The following is a 13,149-nucleotide window of genomic DNA, read 5'->3' as shown; positions in this document are numbered from 1 at the left end:
CTTGTGAAAAAAATCAACATCTTAAGTTTATCTTAAATGTGACGCAATCAGACTGCTGCATTTACTATGATATTATCAAATAAGTGTTCAGAATAAAAAAAAATACAGGATGCAGCATCATTCAACTTATGGCACCAGTTCTACCCTAAGACATGTAAGCAGAATTAGGCCATTCAGCCTTTGGATCTTGCTCCACAATTCCATCATGGTGGATTTATTATCCCTCTCAACCCCATTCTGCTGCCTTCTCCCCACAACCGCTGACAGCCTGACTAAACAAGAGCCTGTCACACTCCATTTTAAATATGCCCAGTGTCTTGGCCTCCACAGCCGTCTGTAGCAATGAATTCCATATTCACTACTCCCAGCAAAAGAAATTCCTCATCTCTATACCTTTTCCATATAGCCCTACAATTTACCCATTTCAATTTTTGTCCCATTTTCTTTTCAAAGTTAATATTTTCATCACCTTTTTTAAAATGGTGAAGTATAGTTGGAAATAACACCATTATACAATACAAAAACTAATTTCAGCTTTTCTTTTTGATAACTACATTGATTATATTCTATTTATAGGTTCTCTGCTAATGGAAACAACTTATTTGACAAAACAGTCCACTTTGAAATACTTCAATCTGCTCAGAAAAAGTATTGCAGCTTCTCTACTAGATCCACATTACTAGGTTTTGCAACCCTGTTATTCCAGTAAAGGTACAAAATACACTCTCCAAAACAATGATCGTCTCCCAAAAAGTCCCCAAAATTTGATACAATAGTACACCAGTGATTTAAAAGGTTTAGCCAAATCTCTGCTTTTATTTCAAAACTCAATTCAAAAATATTGTCTCTGAAAACAGTTTTCTCAAATCAATTACTGACAGCTAGATTCACAAGGTGAAAAGGCAAAAACAATTTGGCATATTCAGTTGTTTGCCCCCAGTTAATGGTTTTCATCAAAACAATATCCAACAAACCTCTGCCATGGAAACCAGAGTACAGATCAAGTCTGTGACAATTGCAGCCAACCTCAATTGAGCACATTGCTATCTGGCTATTAACAATCTCAAGGCTTGTTTGCATACCATAGCCCTGGATCCATCAGAATGCTGAAAATATTTACATGACTAATACAATTATATGATTGAACTTGTAATACAACTTCAAATGCAACCATACATATGCAAAAGCAACTAAAAACAGCATGCTGGAAGAACTCCATAGGTCAATCAGCACCTGTTTTAGAGGGGAAGAGGGAAGTGATGCTACAAAGACTGGTAGGTTTTAGTTGGAATTAGATTATATAGATTTGAAATCAATTGGAATACAAATATCAGCAATCGATGATTTACTAATTATAGACTACCTTTTTCCTAGAGCAATCTAGTCAAACGGCTCCTGTTGTTTTCTCAATATCCTGTAAATTACTTTCTCTTAAATCCATGCTCAGTCCCTTTGGAAAGACAGCTTTTTCCACCAGCTTTACAGATATACCACCGCACCCATGTTAAAAACAAACATTCCTCACATTTTCCCAGCATCTTTTGCCTCTGCTTGGTTGGGTTGAAAAGTTTGCACTCAAAACTACAAAAATGGAGGAATGACCTCAAATAGGCAGCACTACACATAGAACAGATGTATCCACTTGTCAAGTGCATTTGAAATGAATGGATAGCTAATGGGCAGTATAGCCAGAATCAGAATCAGGTTTATTATCACCGGCATGTGACATGAAATTTGTTAATTTAGCAGCAGCAGTTCGATGCAATACATTATAGAAGAGAAAAAAAAATACTGTATATTAAAAAAAGGTGAGGTAGTGTCCAAAGGTTCAATGTCCATTTAGGAATTGGATGGCAGAGAGGAAGAAGTTCTTCCTGAATTGCTGAGAGTGTTTCTGTACTTCCTACCTGATGGCAACAGTGAGAAAAGGGCTGGAGGTCCTTAATAATGGACGCTGCCTTTCTGAGACACTGCTCCCTGAAGATGTCCTGGGTACTTCTGAAAGGAGAGGGTGAGCAGCCTGCTGTCGTGGTGCATGTAGGTACTAACGATATGGAAAGAAAGCGGGATGAGGTCCTACAAGCTGAATTTAGGGAGCTAGGGGATAAAGAGTAGGACCTCAAAGGTAATAATCTCAGGATTATTACCGGTGCCATGTCCTAGCCAGAGTTGGAATAGCAGGATAGCTAGAATGAATACGTGGCTTGAGCGGGGGTGCAGGAGGGAGGGTTTCAGATTCTTGGGGCATTGGAACCGTTTCTGGGGGAGGTAGGACCAGTACCATCCAGACAGTCTACATCTGGGCAGGGCCGGGATGAATGTCCTAGGGAGATTGTTTGCTAGTGCTGTTGGGGAGGTTTTAAACTAATATGGCAGGGGAATGGGAACCTACACAGAAAAGAAGAGGGAAGTGATGCAGAGACCAAATCTAGAGTTAGTGAAGAAAAAAAGTAACAGTAGAGTGATAAAAGTAAAAAGCAAAAATCCCATAGGTCACTAGATTCTAAAAGGACAATGAGTATAAGGGCACTTTATCTAAATGCCCGTAGTATCAGAAACAAGGTTAGGGAACTTGTGGCACAGATCAGTACCAAGGCATATGATTTAGTGTCCATTACAGAAACCTGGTTGCTAGGTGGAGATGACTGGGAATTACATATCCAACGGTATCAGGTAATACGGAAAGATAGGCAGGAAGGCAAGGGAGGTGGAGTGGCACTCTTAATTAAGGATGAGATCAGGGTGATTGTGAGAGGTGATATAAGATCTACGGAGCAGAATGTTGAGTCCATCTGGGTAGAGATTGAGAATAGTGAAGGGGAAACAAAAAAATCACTGGTGGGAGTTGTCTATAGGCCACTAATAAGAATATTGCAGTGGCAGAGGCGATTAACCAAGAAATAACTGAGGCTTGTAAGAATGGAACGGCAGTTGTCATGAGCGATTTTAACTTCCACATGGATTGGGTGAATCAGGTTGGTCAAGGAAGTCTTGAGGAGGACTTCATAGAATGCATCCGTGATGGCTTTCTTGAGCAGCATGTTAGTGAACCTACAAGGGAAAATGCCATCTTAGATCTAGTCCTGTGCAATGAGACAGGTAAGATTAACGATCTTGTAGTCGGGGATCCTCTTGGAAAGAGTGATCATTGTATGATTGAATTTCGCATACAGATGGAGGATGACATAATTAGATCTAAAACTAGTGTATTATGCTTAAACAAGGGAGACTACAACAGGATGAGGGAGGAGTTGGCTAATGTGGATTGGGAGTACAGGCTTTTTGATAGGACAGTTGGACAGTGGAATACTTTCAAAGAGATTTTTCACAGTGCTCAACAAAAGTATATTCCAGTCAAAAGTAAGGACAGTAAGTGTGGGGAGAGCCACCCTTGGATAACTAAGGAAATAAAAGATAGTATCAAATTAAAAGCTCATGCGTACAAAGTCACAAAGAGTAGGAGGAGTCTGGAGGATTGGGAAAACTTTAAAAAGCAACAAAGAACAACTAAACAAGAAATAAGGAAAGGAAAAATAGAGTATGAAAGTAAATTAGCACAAAATATAAAAACATAGCAAAAGTTTTTATAAATATATAAAGTGGAAGAGGGTGGCTAAACTCAACCTAGGTCCCTTGGATTATGAGAAGGGGAAATTGATATTGGCTGATAAGGAAATGGCTGAGGCATTGAACGACTATTTTGTGTCGGTCTTCATGGTGGAGGACACACCTAATATGACAAAGAATGATGTTATGGACAAAATGGGAGGTGAGGACCTCGATAAAGTCACTGTCACTAAAGAGATAGTGATGAGCAAACTAGAGGGCCTGAAGGTAGATAAGTCCCCTAGTCCTAATGGGATGCATCCCAGGGTGCTGAGGGGATTGGCGGAGGTTATAGTAGACGCATTGGTAATCATTTACCAAAATTCTCTAGACTCTGGGCAGGTCCCGGCGGATTGGAAGACAACAAGGCCTTCATTGCTAGACGGATTGAATTCAAGTGCAGGGAGGTCATGCTGCAGCTATACAGGGAACTGGTGAGGCCGCACCAGGAGTACTGTGTGCAGTTCTGGTCTCCATACATGAGGAAGGATAAACTGGCTTTGGAGGCAGTGCAGAGGAGGTTCACCAGGTTGATTCCAGAGATGAAGGGGTTAACCATGAGAAGAGACTGAGTCGCCTGGGACTGTACTCTCTGGAGTTCAGAAGAATGAGAGGGGATCTTATAGAAACATACAAAATTTTGAAAGGGATAGATAAGGTAGAAGTAGGAAAGTTGTTTCCATTGGTTGGTGAGACTAGAACTAGGGGACATTGCCTCAAGATTCAGGGGAGAAGATTTAGGACAGAGATGAGGAGAAACTATTTTTCCCAGAGTGGTGAATCTGTGAAATTCTCTAGCCAGGGAAGCAGTTGAGGCTTCCTCACTAAATATATTTAAGAAACAGTTAGATAGGTTTTTACATAGTAAGGGAATTAAGGGTTATGGGGAAAAGGCAGCTAGATGAAGCTGAGTTTACGGACAGATCAGTCATGGTCTTTTTGAATGGCGGGGCAGGCTCGATGGGCTGGATGGCCTACTCCTGCTCCTATTTCTTATGTTCTTATGTACTTTGAAGGCTAGTACCCAAGATGGAGCTGACTAGATTTACAACCCTCTGCAGCTTCTTTCAGTCTTGAGATAGTGAGATAGCCAACAGATAGTGTCTAAGTCAGGAGAGGAGATAAGTGAGAAAGTTAAGAGAACAGGATGGACAAGTAGTCTTCGAACTGGCTAAAGAAAACAGAGGGCATCCAGCTTGCGTGACAAATATGAAGATACTTTGAGGAATTCACAGTAACAGCTCCAAAGATTGCAAGGAAGGTGACTACCCCACATCTAGGTACATGTCAACAGTGATAGTGAAAGCAATCACTTAATGAATGTCAGTATTTGCACAAGTTAATAAAGCAGTTTGGAAACAGAAGTCCCATGGGATCGAGTCAAAACTACAACTGTTTTGTCTAGAAATGTTGTCAAATGTTTTCAGACAAATATTGATGGACAACACCACAATCAAACTAAATCTGGAATTCTATCACTTGTGGTTACCACCTCATTGAAGATCCATATTCACTAATCTTTTTAATCTTTCCTCATACTCATGACCAAATCTCAAAGTGCCTATGGAACCTACCTGGAATAATATACTGTTCTAAGTAGCAATGCCTGGTGCATCTCCCAGGACAATTGCAGTTCTCTTCAATCATACCCTTGGTATTTCCCCCTTTTACAATCAAGAGGTCACATTTTCTGGGCCTACACACTAACACACATGGAACACTGTGTCTACAGCTTTACACTTGAAGGTGCCCATCTGGAAACACACCATCATTTCTTCATCATCATCAAGTCTAAATCCTTGAAGACAATACCCAACATTGTAGGACTGCCTTCACTACCCCCTCTCAGGATCACTGGGAATAGGTGATAAATGATGTTGGTCTCATATCAAAAAAATACGACTTAAATATTTTCATTTATAGTTAAATGCGAATAGCATAATATCCTGAGGCATTAATTTTTATACAAAATTCAGAACGCCAACACCAAGACATAAAAGTTCCAAATACCTCAGAGCGATAGCAAAATGGTTAGCATGACAGTATTACAGGTCAGAGTGTTAGAATTCGATCCTGGTGTCCTCTGTAAGGAATTTGTATTGGAATGCGTGAGTTTCCTCTGGGTGCTTCGGTTTCCGCCCACAGTCCAGACGTATTGGTTAGTAGGTTAATTGGTCATTGTAAACTGTTCCATGATTAGGCTAGGGTTAAATCAGCACAGTTCAAAGGGACTCTTCCACCTTGTATCTCTAAATAAATTAACTCAGCAAGCCAACTTTGACTGGAATGTTGGAAGTGAGATAAATTTTATGAAGTGCATTTCACTGCCTCAGGACTCTAAGTATTTTGCCATTATAACGTGGGAAGTGGAACAACTAATTTGTACATAGTACCTCCCCATAAACTTTGATTAAGTGATGGTCAAAGCATAAATGTTGAGCAAAACACTAGGAGTGACAGGAATCTTTAAATGTTTAACTTCTACAAGAATGCACCCATAAAGATATGGAGCTCAGTGCTACATTTAAATTTCAATCTGGAGTTATACTCCTTGCCAGAAGGAACTTGAACCCAAAATTCTCGAATGAAAAGTGGAAAGAAATAGACTGCTGCAAAAAGACCACCTCCAAAAAAATGACTTAATTAAATTTTATGAGCTTGGTCTTCCTCTCTAAAAATTAAGAATTTTGTAAAAGCATCATTGAGGTACATAAAATGCAATATTCACGTTATTTTCTTAAACTGTTCTTACCTCCATAAAGAGTTTGGCTTCTTGTAAACTGTAGCGTTTAAATGGATTCTTCTATATAAATGTAGCTCCTTTACAGAAAAACAAGAAATATTGTTAAAAAAAATCCAGTCATTCACTTAATCATTTTAACAGACTCTCTTTCATTGTCAGCTGGAAAGTGAATAAGTTTCCTTTCCTTAGACAGACTTTGGCTCAGTATTGCTTCCTGTGACATCTTTTTCAAAACAATGATGTGCAATCTGTTAATCATATTCCTTTAATATTAAAGTTTGGTCATAATTTCAAGATACAGGAGTGGTGAAGCCACTGTAGCAAGTTATGAATGGAACATAATTGCTTTTTTTCCCCCGTTTGTATCCCTTATCTGGAAATATAGAAAGTGATATGGAATTCTGAAAGCTGCAATGTTTCGAGAATTTGAGGTGTTGTTTCTCAGACTTACATTGGACTGAAGAAACTTATTTCTGGGGTTGGCCCATGCATTATTGCCCTTCACTACTGTAGTATAGTGTTAGGTAGTATGAATCTAATACTCTAATCATGTACTGATGCAATTCCTCTGAATTTGGGTATGGTGCTCAATGGGATAAAATTCAGAGTCTGTCCTTTCAAATGCTCTTGACCACATTTCTCTACGCTAATATATCGCTGTCCCACTTTATGTACCTTCAGGCACGGTTAGATTTTGCCTCAGCTATGATGACATCATAGCCGTTCCCCTTTGTTGATTGCAGCACTTAGACTTGTTGTAAGCAATAGGCGATTGACTGTGGTCATTAATCCATAACAAAAATGACAGAGGCAGACCAAACAAAAAAGTGTAGATATTATATAGTGTTGAGTATCTAAAATATGGGTTTATATCAGCAAAAATTCACCAGCTGCAGCCAATCTGTCTGTAATGTGAAAGTTTTTCTTCCCCCCCGCCCACATGATGCAACAAAACCACCCAGACTCCTTGAACATTTAATAAAGCAAACAAGAATGTGGCTAATTTTCAGTTACTTTGTGAAAACTTTCAGAAATTAAATACCTCAAAACATGTTTGCAGCACTTCACAATAAAAAACATTTCATACAACATTTCAATGCTCATTGCTAAAAAGTGAAAACCCCATACAATTGGAAAACTGATTTTGCCAGCAGTAGGGGAAGTTCTCAGTACGGTTTTGCATAAACCACCAGACCAACCAATTAAAGTGATTCTGCTTGGTGACAACTCTGTTCAAAAATGAATAGATGAAATGACTGAGAATATGAAGACACATAGTGCAACAAACTTCGGACAACAGAATTTGCTCTGCAGTTGGATGAATTAACTTTGTCAGTCATCAGAACCTTGCTTCTTGATTGTTTGTTCATAAAAGATGAAAGCAATGGGTCAAGAGTTATTTGCAAGGGGATTAGAAACAGATACAAAGGGGGAGTCAATATTTCGAGTTGTTGAACAAATTTTCAAAGAGAAGCAAGTTCTGCTCACCAACATTCTTGCTTTTGCAACAGATGGGGCACCATCAATGAAAGGATGCCACCGTGGGGTTATTACTTTCTTTAAAAAATTGTACCATTCACTGTGTAATTCACAGACACGTTGATGCAAAAAACCCAAGTGATCAGTGGCTCAGATCATTAAATAATGCTATCAATGTGGTACATAACATCAAGTCCCATACTCTCAATTCTTGCCCATTGAGAGCTTTGTATTGAGAATGATGAACAATCTGCACACTGGCTGTTACACACAGAACTCAGAAGGCTCTCAAGATCAAGCTGCCTGAGATGCTTTTATGTGCTTTTTGAAATTGTGATAAAACTCTTTGAAGACTCAAATGCTTCATTTAATAGTCACTCAAGAAAATTAAGCATGACATTGCTGATTTGCCAGTTATTCACTAAGTTTAATGGAATCAATCTTCAGTTGTAAGGAAATTATATGGATCAGAGTCAAATCAGTTGTCTCCACATTTCAAGTTTAGACTGATATAAGTGCAACACTGGGTGTCGTGACCTTTTCCAATTCCTGAACATCTTGAGTTGGAAGAGAAAGAACAGATATCAGATAATGATTTTCAAGTGTTCTGTGCCCACCTGGATGAACTGCATAAAGACTTGCAAGAGAGATTTCAGGATCTTCTCTCAATTCAAATTCCAGATTGAGTAATAAACCCATTCCTGAACATTTGTAATGAGGAATTAACAGGAAGGAAGAAAAACTGATATCACTGCAAAATGACTGAGATAAAAAAAAAACAAAGTGTTTTGATTGCAGAAATAAATCTCTGGTTGCTATCCTGCACTACGCAACAGGTCAAGATGTTCTTTATTATCTTTCCAACATATTTAGTGGAGCGCAGTTTGAGTATAATCACCCAACTTCTTTCAAAGCAATGACACAGATTGCAAATTACTGAATGTGGGGATCTGAGACTCCTGAGTGACATTCAGCCTGACATTAAGAAGCTGATATCACTGCACTAAGCCCGTCCTTCTCATTGAAAGGTGAAAAGGCAATGAAGTAATGTTGGACTACTAATGTATGCTCTAAAATTGATGAAAATTGTTCTCACTGTAACTAAAGAATTTTATCTGTAGCTTTGAATCACTTTTGAAATTATTTGTCATTACTTTGAATTTACAGTTCCTATTTTCTTTCTCTGTGCACCATAAATCAAAATTCTTTATAGTTTTAATGTAATGGCCAAAAAGAGAGATAGGGCATGGGGATGTGGTCTGGGGGTCAAGGGGCAGTAACCCAAAGGAGTTTTGAAACCATTGGTTTAGACACTTCTTAAATGAGGTCAATGACTGCTTTCATCACTCTGACATTGTATTTCAGTTATTCACCACCCTCTGGTGAAAGAAGGTTCCCCTCCAGACCTGACCCTCCCCCCTTACCCCCTACTCTAAACTCCTATGCTCTAATTTTATTTACATCTGGTATGGGGAAAGTTTCCTGAATTCTACCTTATCCATGTCCCTCAATTCTGTATACTTAACCACCTCCACTCCAGGGAGAATGGATCCATATTCTCCTCATAATTGAGACACTTCCATTCCAGTGAATCTGCTCTGCTCCATCTGGTGTAACATCACATCTTTCCTCTGATGTGGTGACCAGAAATGCATGAAGTACTCCAAAAGCTCTGACCAAGGTTTTAAAAAGTTTGTACAACATCCTTCCATTCTTGTATTCATTGCCCCAACTACTGAAGGCCAGCATTCCCATATGCCTTTTTGAAAAAAAAATCACAATCTACCTGTACTGCCATCTTCAGGAATTTTGGATTTGCACAGCAATTGTCAAACTGTTCCTCAATACTCCTTAGGACCTGACTCCAGACAAGATCTGCTATCGGATTACTCCCTGCCCCTCAAAGTGATCATTAATCCTGTCCCTCAGCTGCATCCCCATAACTTCCCTACGAATGACACTAGGCTCACAGGCCTGCAATTCTCAGTCTTTTTTGCTTCCGCACTTCTTAGAAAAGGGGAAAAAGAGGTAAAAAAAAAATTGCTGTCCTCTAGTCATCTTCCTTGTGTCCAGTGAAGAATTAAAAATCTCTGCTACAGCTGCAGAAATCTCCTGTAGCAGTTTAAGAAAAATCTTATATCGTCCTGGGGAATTATCCACCTTTTAGGTCACTAAGGGATGAAATTCCTCCTATTTATTTCACCTTCTTCTTCACCAAGTTCTCCAACTACCCTGTCTGTTCCCTTTGTGAATACATATGAAAATGTTCTGCAGTGGGGAGAAGAATCAGAATGAGAAGCAACGGGAGTGGGGAGTCCTCATGTACGATTCCATAACAGTTGACTTACAGCTTGAGCCTGTGGTAAGGTAGGCAATTCATTTCGAGAGGACTAGAATATAAAAGCAACGATGTAATGTTGAGGCTTTATAGAGCGTTGGTCAGACTGCACTTGGAGATTGAGAGCAGTTTTTGGCCCCTTATCCAGGGTGGGCTGGAATTGTAGAAAGTCCAGAGGAGGTTCATGAGAACAATCCCAGAAATGAAAGGATTAATGTACAAGGAGTGTTGATGGCTCTGGAGTTTAAAAGAATGAGGGGTGAATGAAGACGGTGTGATCGAGGAACGGTCATGGCAGGAGGAGGAGCGAGGGGCTCCGGAGAGCGCTGAGTGCTGGGAAGCAGATGAGGTGAGTGTGCTTTAAAAAGGAGCGTGAAGGGCAACTGAAGGGTTAAACAGAGTGTTGATTAGTTGATTAGAGCGAGTGAGTGCTTGAGATAATTGGCAGGGACAAATAAAAGGAGGGGTAACTGAAGAGGAGTGGCCAGTGTGTGAGTGGCTCAGGGTAGGAGGGCTGAGGCCGTTCCTAGTAAGGTAAGGCTGGGTAAGCTCCTATAATTACTCTAATAAATTTAGGAGTAGGTAATGGAGGCAGCAGTTAGGGCAGTCGAGTGCTCCGTATGCAGTATGTGGGAAGTCAGGGACAGCACAATTGTCCCTGATGACTACACCTGTAAAAGGTGCATCCAGCTGCAGCTCTTGACAAACTGAGCTAGGGAAATGGAGCTGAAGCTGGATGAAGTTTGGATCATTTGTGAGGTAGAGGCAGAAATAGACAGGAGTTTCAGGGAGATAGTCACACCTAAAAGTCAGGAGGCAGGAAGCTAGGTGACTGTCAGGAGAGGGCAGGGGAGTAGACAGAATGAGCAGAGCACCCCTGTGGCTGTTCCTATCAATAATAAGTATACCATTTTGGATACTGTTGGTGGGGACGACCTACGAGGGACAAGTTGTAGAGGTCATGTCTCTGGCACCGAAACTGGACCCTCAGCTCAGAAAGGAAGGAGGAAAAAGAGGAGAGCAGTAGTGATAGGGGATTTGACAGTTAGGGGGACAGATAAGAGGTTCTGTGGAAGAGATCGAGAATCCCAGATGGTCTGTTGCCAGGGTCTGTGATATCTCAGATCGAGTTCTCGGTATTCTCAGGAGGGAGGGTGAGCAGCTAGATGTCGTGGTCCACGTAGGGACCAATGAAGTGGATAGGAAGGAGGAGGAGGTCCTGCAAAGAGTATAGGGAGTTAGGTGCAAAATTGAAGGACAGGACCTCCAGGGTTGCAATCTCAGGATCGCTACCCGTGCCAAGTGCTAGTAAGGCTAGAAATAGGAAGATAATGCAGCTAAATACATGGCTAAGGAGATGGTGCAGGAGGGAGGGCTTCATGTTTCTAGACAATTGGGCTTTGTTCCAGGGAAGGTGGGACATGTTCCGATGGGATGGTTTGCACCTGAACTGGAGGGGGACTAACATCCTTGTGGGAAGGTTTGCTAGTTCTGCTCAGGGGGGTTTAAACTAGATTTGCAGGGGAGGGGAATTGTTAGAGCAGATAGTGAGGTGGAGGAGGATAAAGGTCACGTGAGGACTACATGTGTAGACAGTAACCAAAGGTTTGAACATGATAGAAATGTTCTCAGGTGCATCTATTTCAATGTAGGTAAGGCAGATGAGCTTAGGGTGTGGATTGACACGTGGGATTACAACATTATTGCTATTGGTGGGACTTGGTTGCAGGAGGGGCAGGACTGGCAGCTTAATGTTCTGGGGTTCTGTTGTTTCAGATGTGAAAAAAGGGAAGGAGTGGCATTATTAGTCAGGGAGAATATCATAGCTGTGCGTAGACAGGGCAGTCCATATGGGTGGAGCTGATGAACGGAAAAGGGGTGACCACACTAGTAGGGTTGTATAATAGACCGCCCAATAGTCAGAAAGAATTGGAGGAGCAAATCTGTAGAAAGATAGCAGATCGATGTAAGAAACAGTAAGTTGTAATAGTACGGGATTTTAACTTTCCACATATTGACTGGGACTCCCACACTGTAAAAGGGTTAGATGGTGTGGAGTTTGTCAAATGTGTTCAGGAAAGTTTTCTAAATCTATATGTACCAACGAGAGAGGATGCAATACTTGATCTCCTATCAGGGAACCAGACAGGTCAGGTGACAAACGTATGCATATGCGAACATTTTGGGTCCAGTGACCATGATGTCATTAGTTTTAAGTTAATTATGGATAAGGGTAGGTCTGGTCCTCGAGTTAAGGGTCTAAACTGGAGAAGGGCCAATTTTGAGGAAATGAGAAAGGATCTAGGAAGGGTGGACTGGGATAAGTTGTTTTCTGGCAAGGATGTGTTCAGTATGTGGAAGGCATTCAAAGGCAAAATTTTGAGTGCAGGGTTTGCATGTTCCTGCCAGGATTAAAGGCAAAGTTAACAGACATAGAGAACCTTGGTTTTCAAGGTATACTGGCGATCTGGTTAAAGAGAGGTATAGGCAACAAGGGAAAAATGTGGTACTTGAGTACAGAAAATGTAAGAAAATACTAAAGAAGGAAATTAGGAAGACAAAAAGAACACATGAGGTTGCTTTGGCAGATAATGTGAAGGCAAACCTGAAGGGTTTCTACAAGTATATTAAGAGAAAAAGGGACAAAATTGGTCCCCTAGAAGATCAAAGTGGTTGTCTACATGTGGAGCCTCATGAGATGGGGAAGATCTTAAACCTTTTTTTTTGCATCAGTATTTACTCAGGAAACTAGTATAGCGTATATGGAAGGAAGGGAAACAAGCAGCAGTGTCATGGAACATATAGAGATTAAAGAGGAGGAGGTGCTCGCTGCCTTGCAGCGAATAAAGGTAGATAAATCCCCCAGGCCTGACATGATATTTCCTCGGACCTTGAGACAGACTAGTGTAGAAATTGCAGGGACCCTGGCAGAAATATTTAAAATGTCCTTAGCCACGGGTATGGTGCTGGAGGATTGGAGGGT

General features: G+C 40.7%; 1 protein-coding gene across 1 annotated transcript in view; it reads right to left on the bottom strand.

Moving 5' to 3' along the window:
• Positions 1-13,149, bottom strand: part of pdss1 (prenyl (decaprenyl) diphosphate synthase, subunit 1) — a 38,610-nt gene that overhangs the window by 23,401 nt on the left and 2,060 nt on the right. The window contains exon 2 of the mRNA XM_063044287.1: positions 6,359-6,426. Within this exon, the coding sequence (XP_062900357.1) occupies positions 6,359-6,426 (68 nt within the window). The remainder of the gene's footprint in view (positions 1-6,358; positions 6,427-13,149) is intronic.

Source organism: Mobula hypostoma, chromosome 3, assembly GCF_963921235.1.
Source record: "Mobula hypostoma chromosome 3, sMobHyp1.1, whole genome shotgun sequence".
Taxonomy (NCBI): Eukaryota; Metazoa; Chordata; class Chondrichthyes; order Myliobatiformes; family Myliobatidae; genus Mobula; species Mobula hypostoma.
Note: the sequence above shows the minus strand (reverse complement) of the source record. Positions and strands in the feature narration are given on the sequence as shown.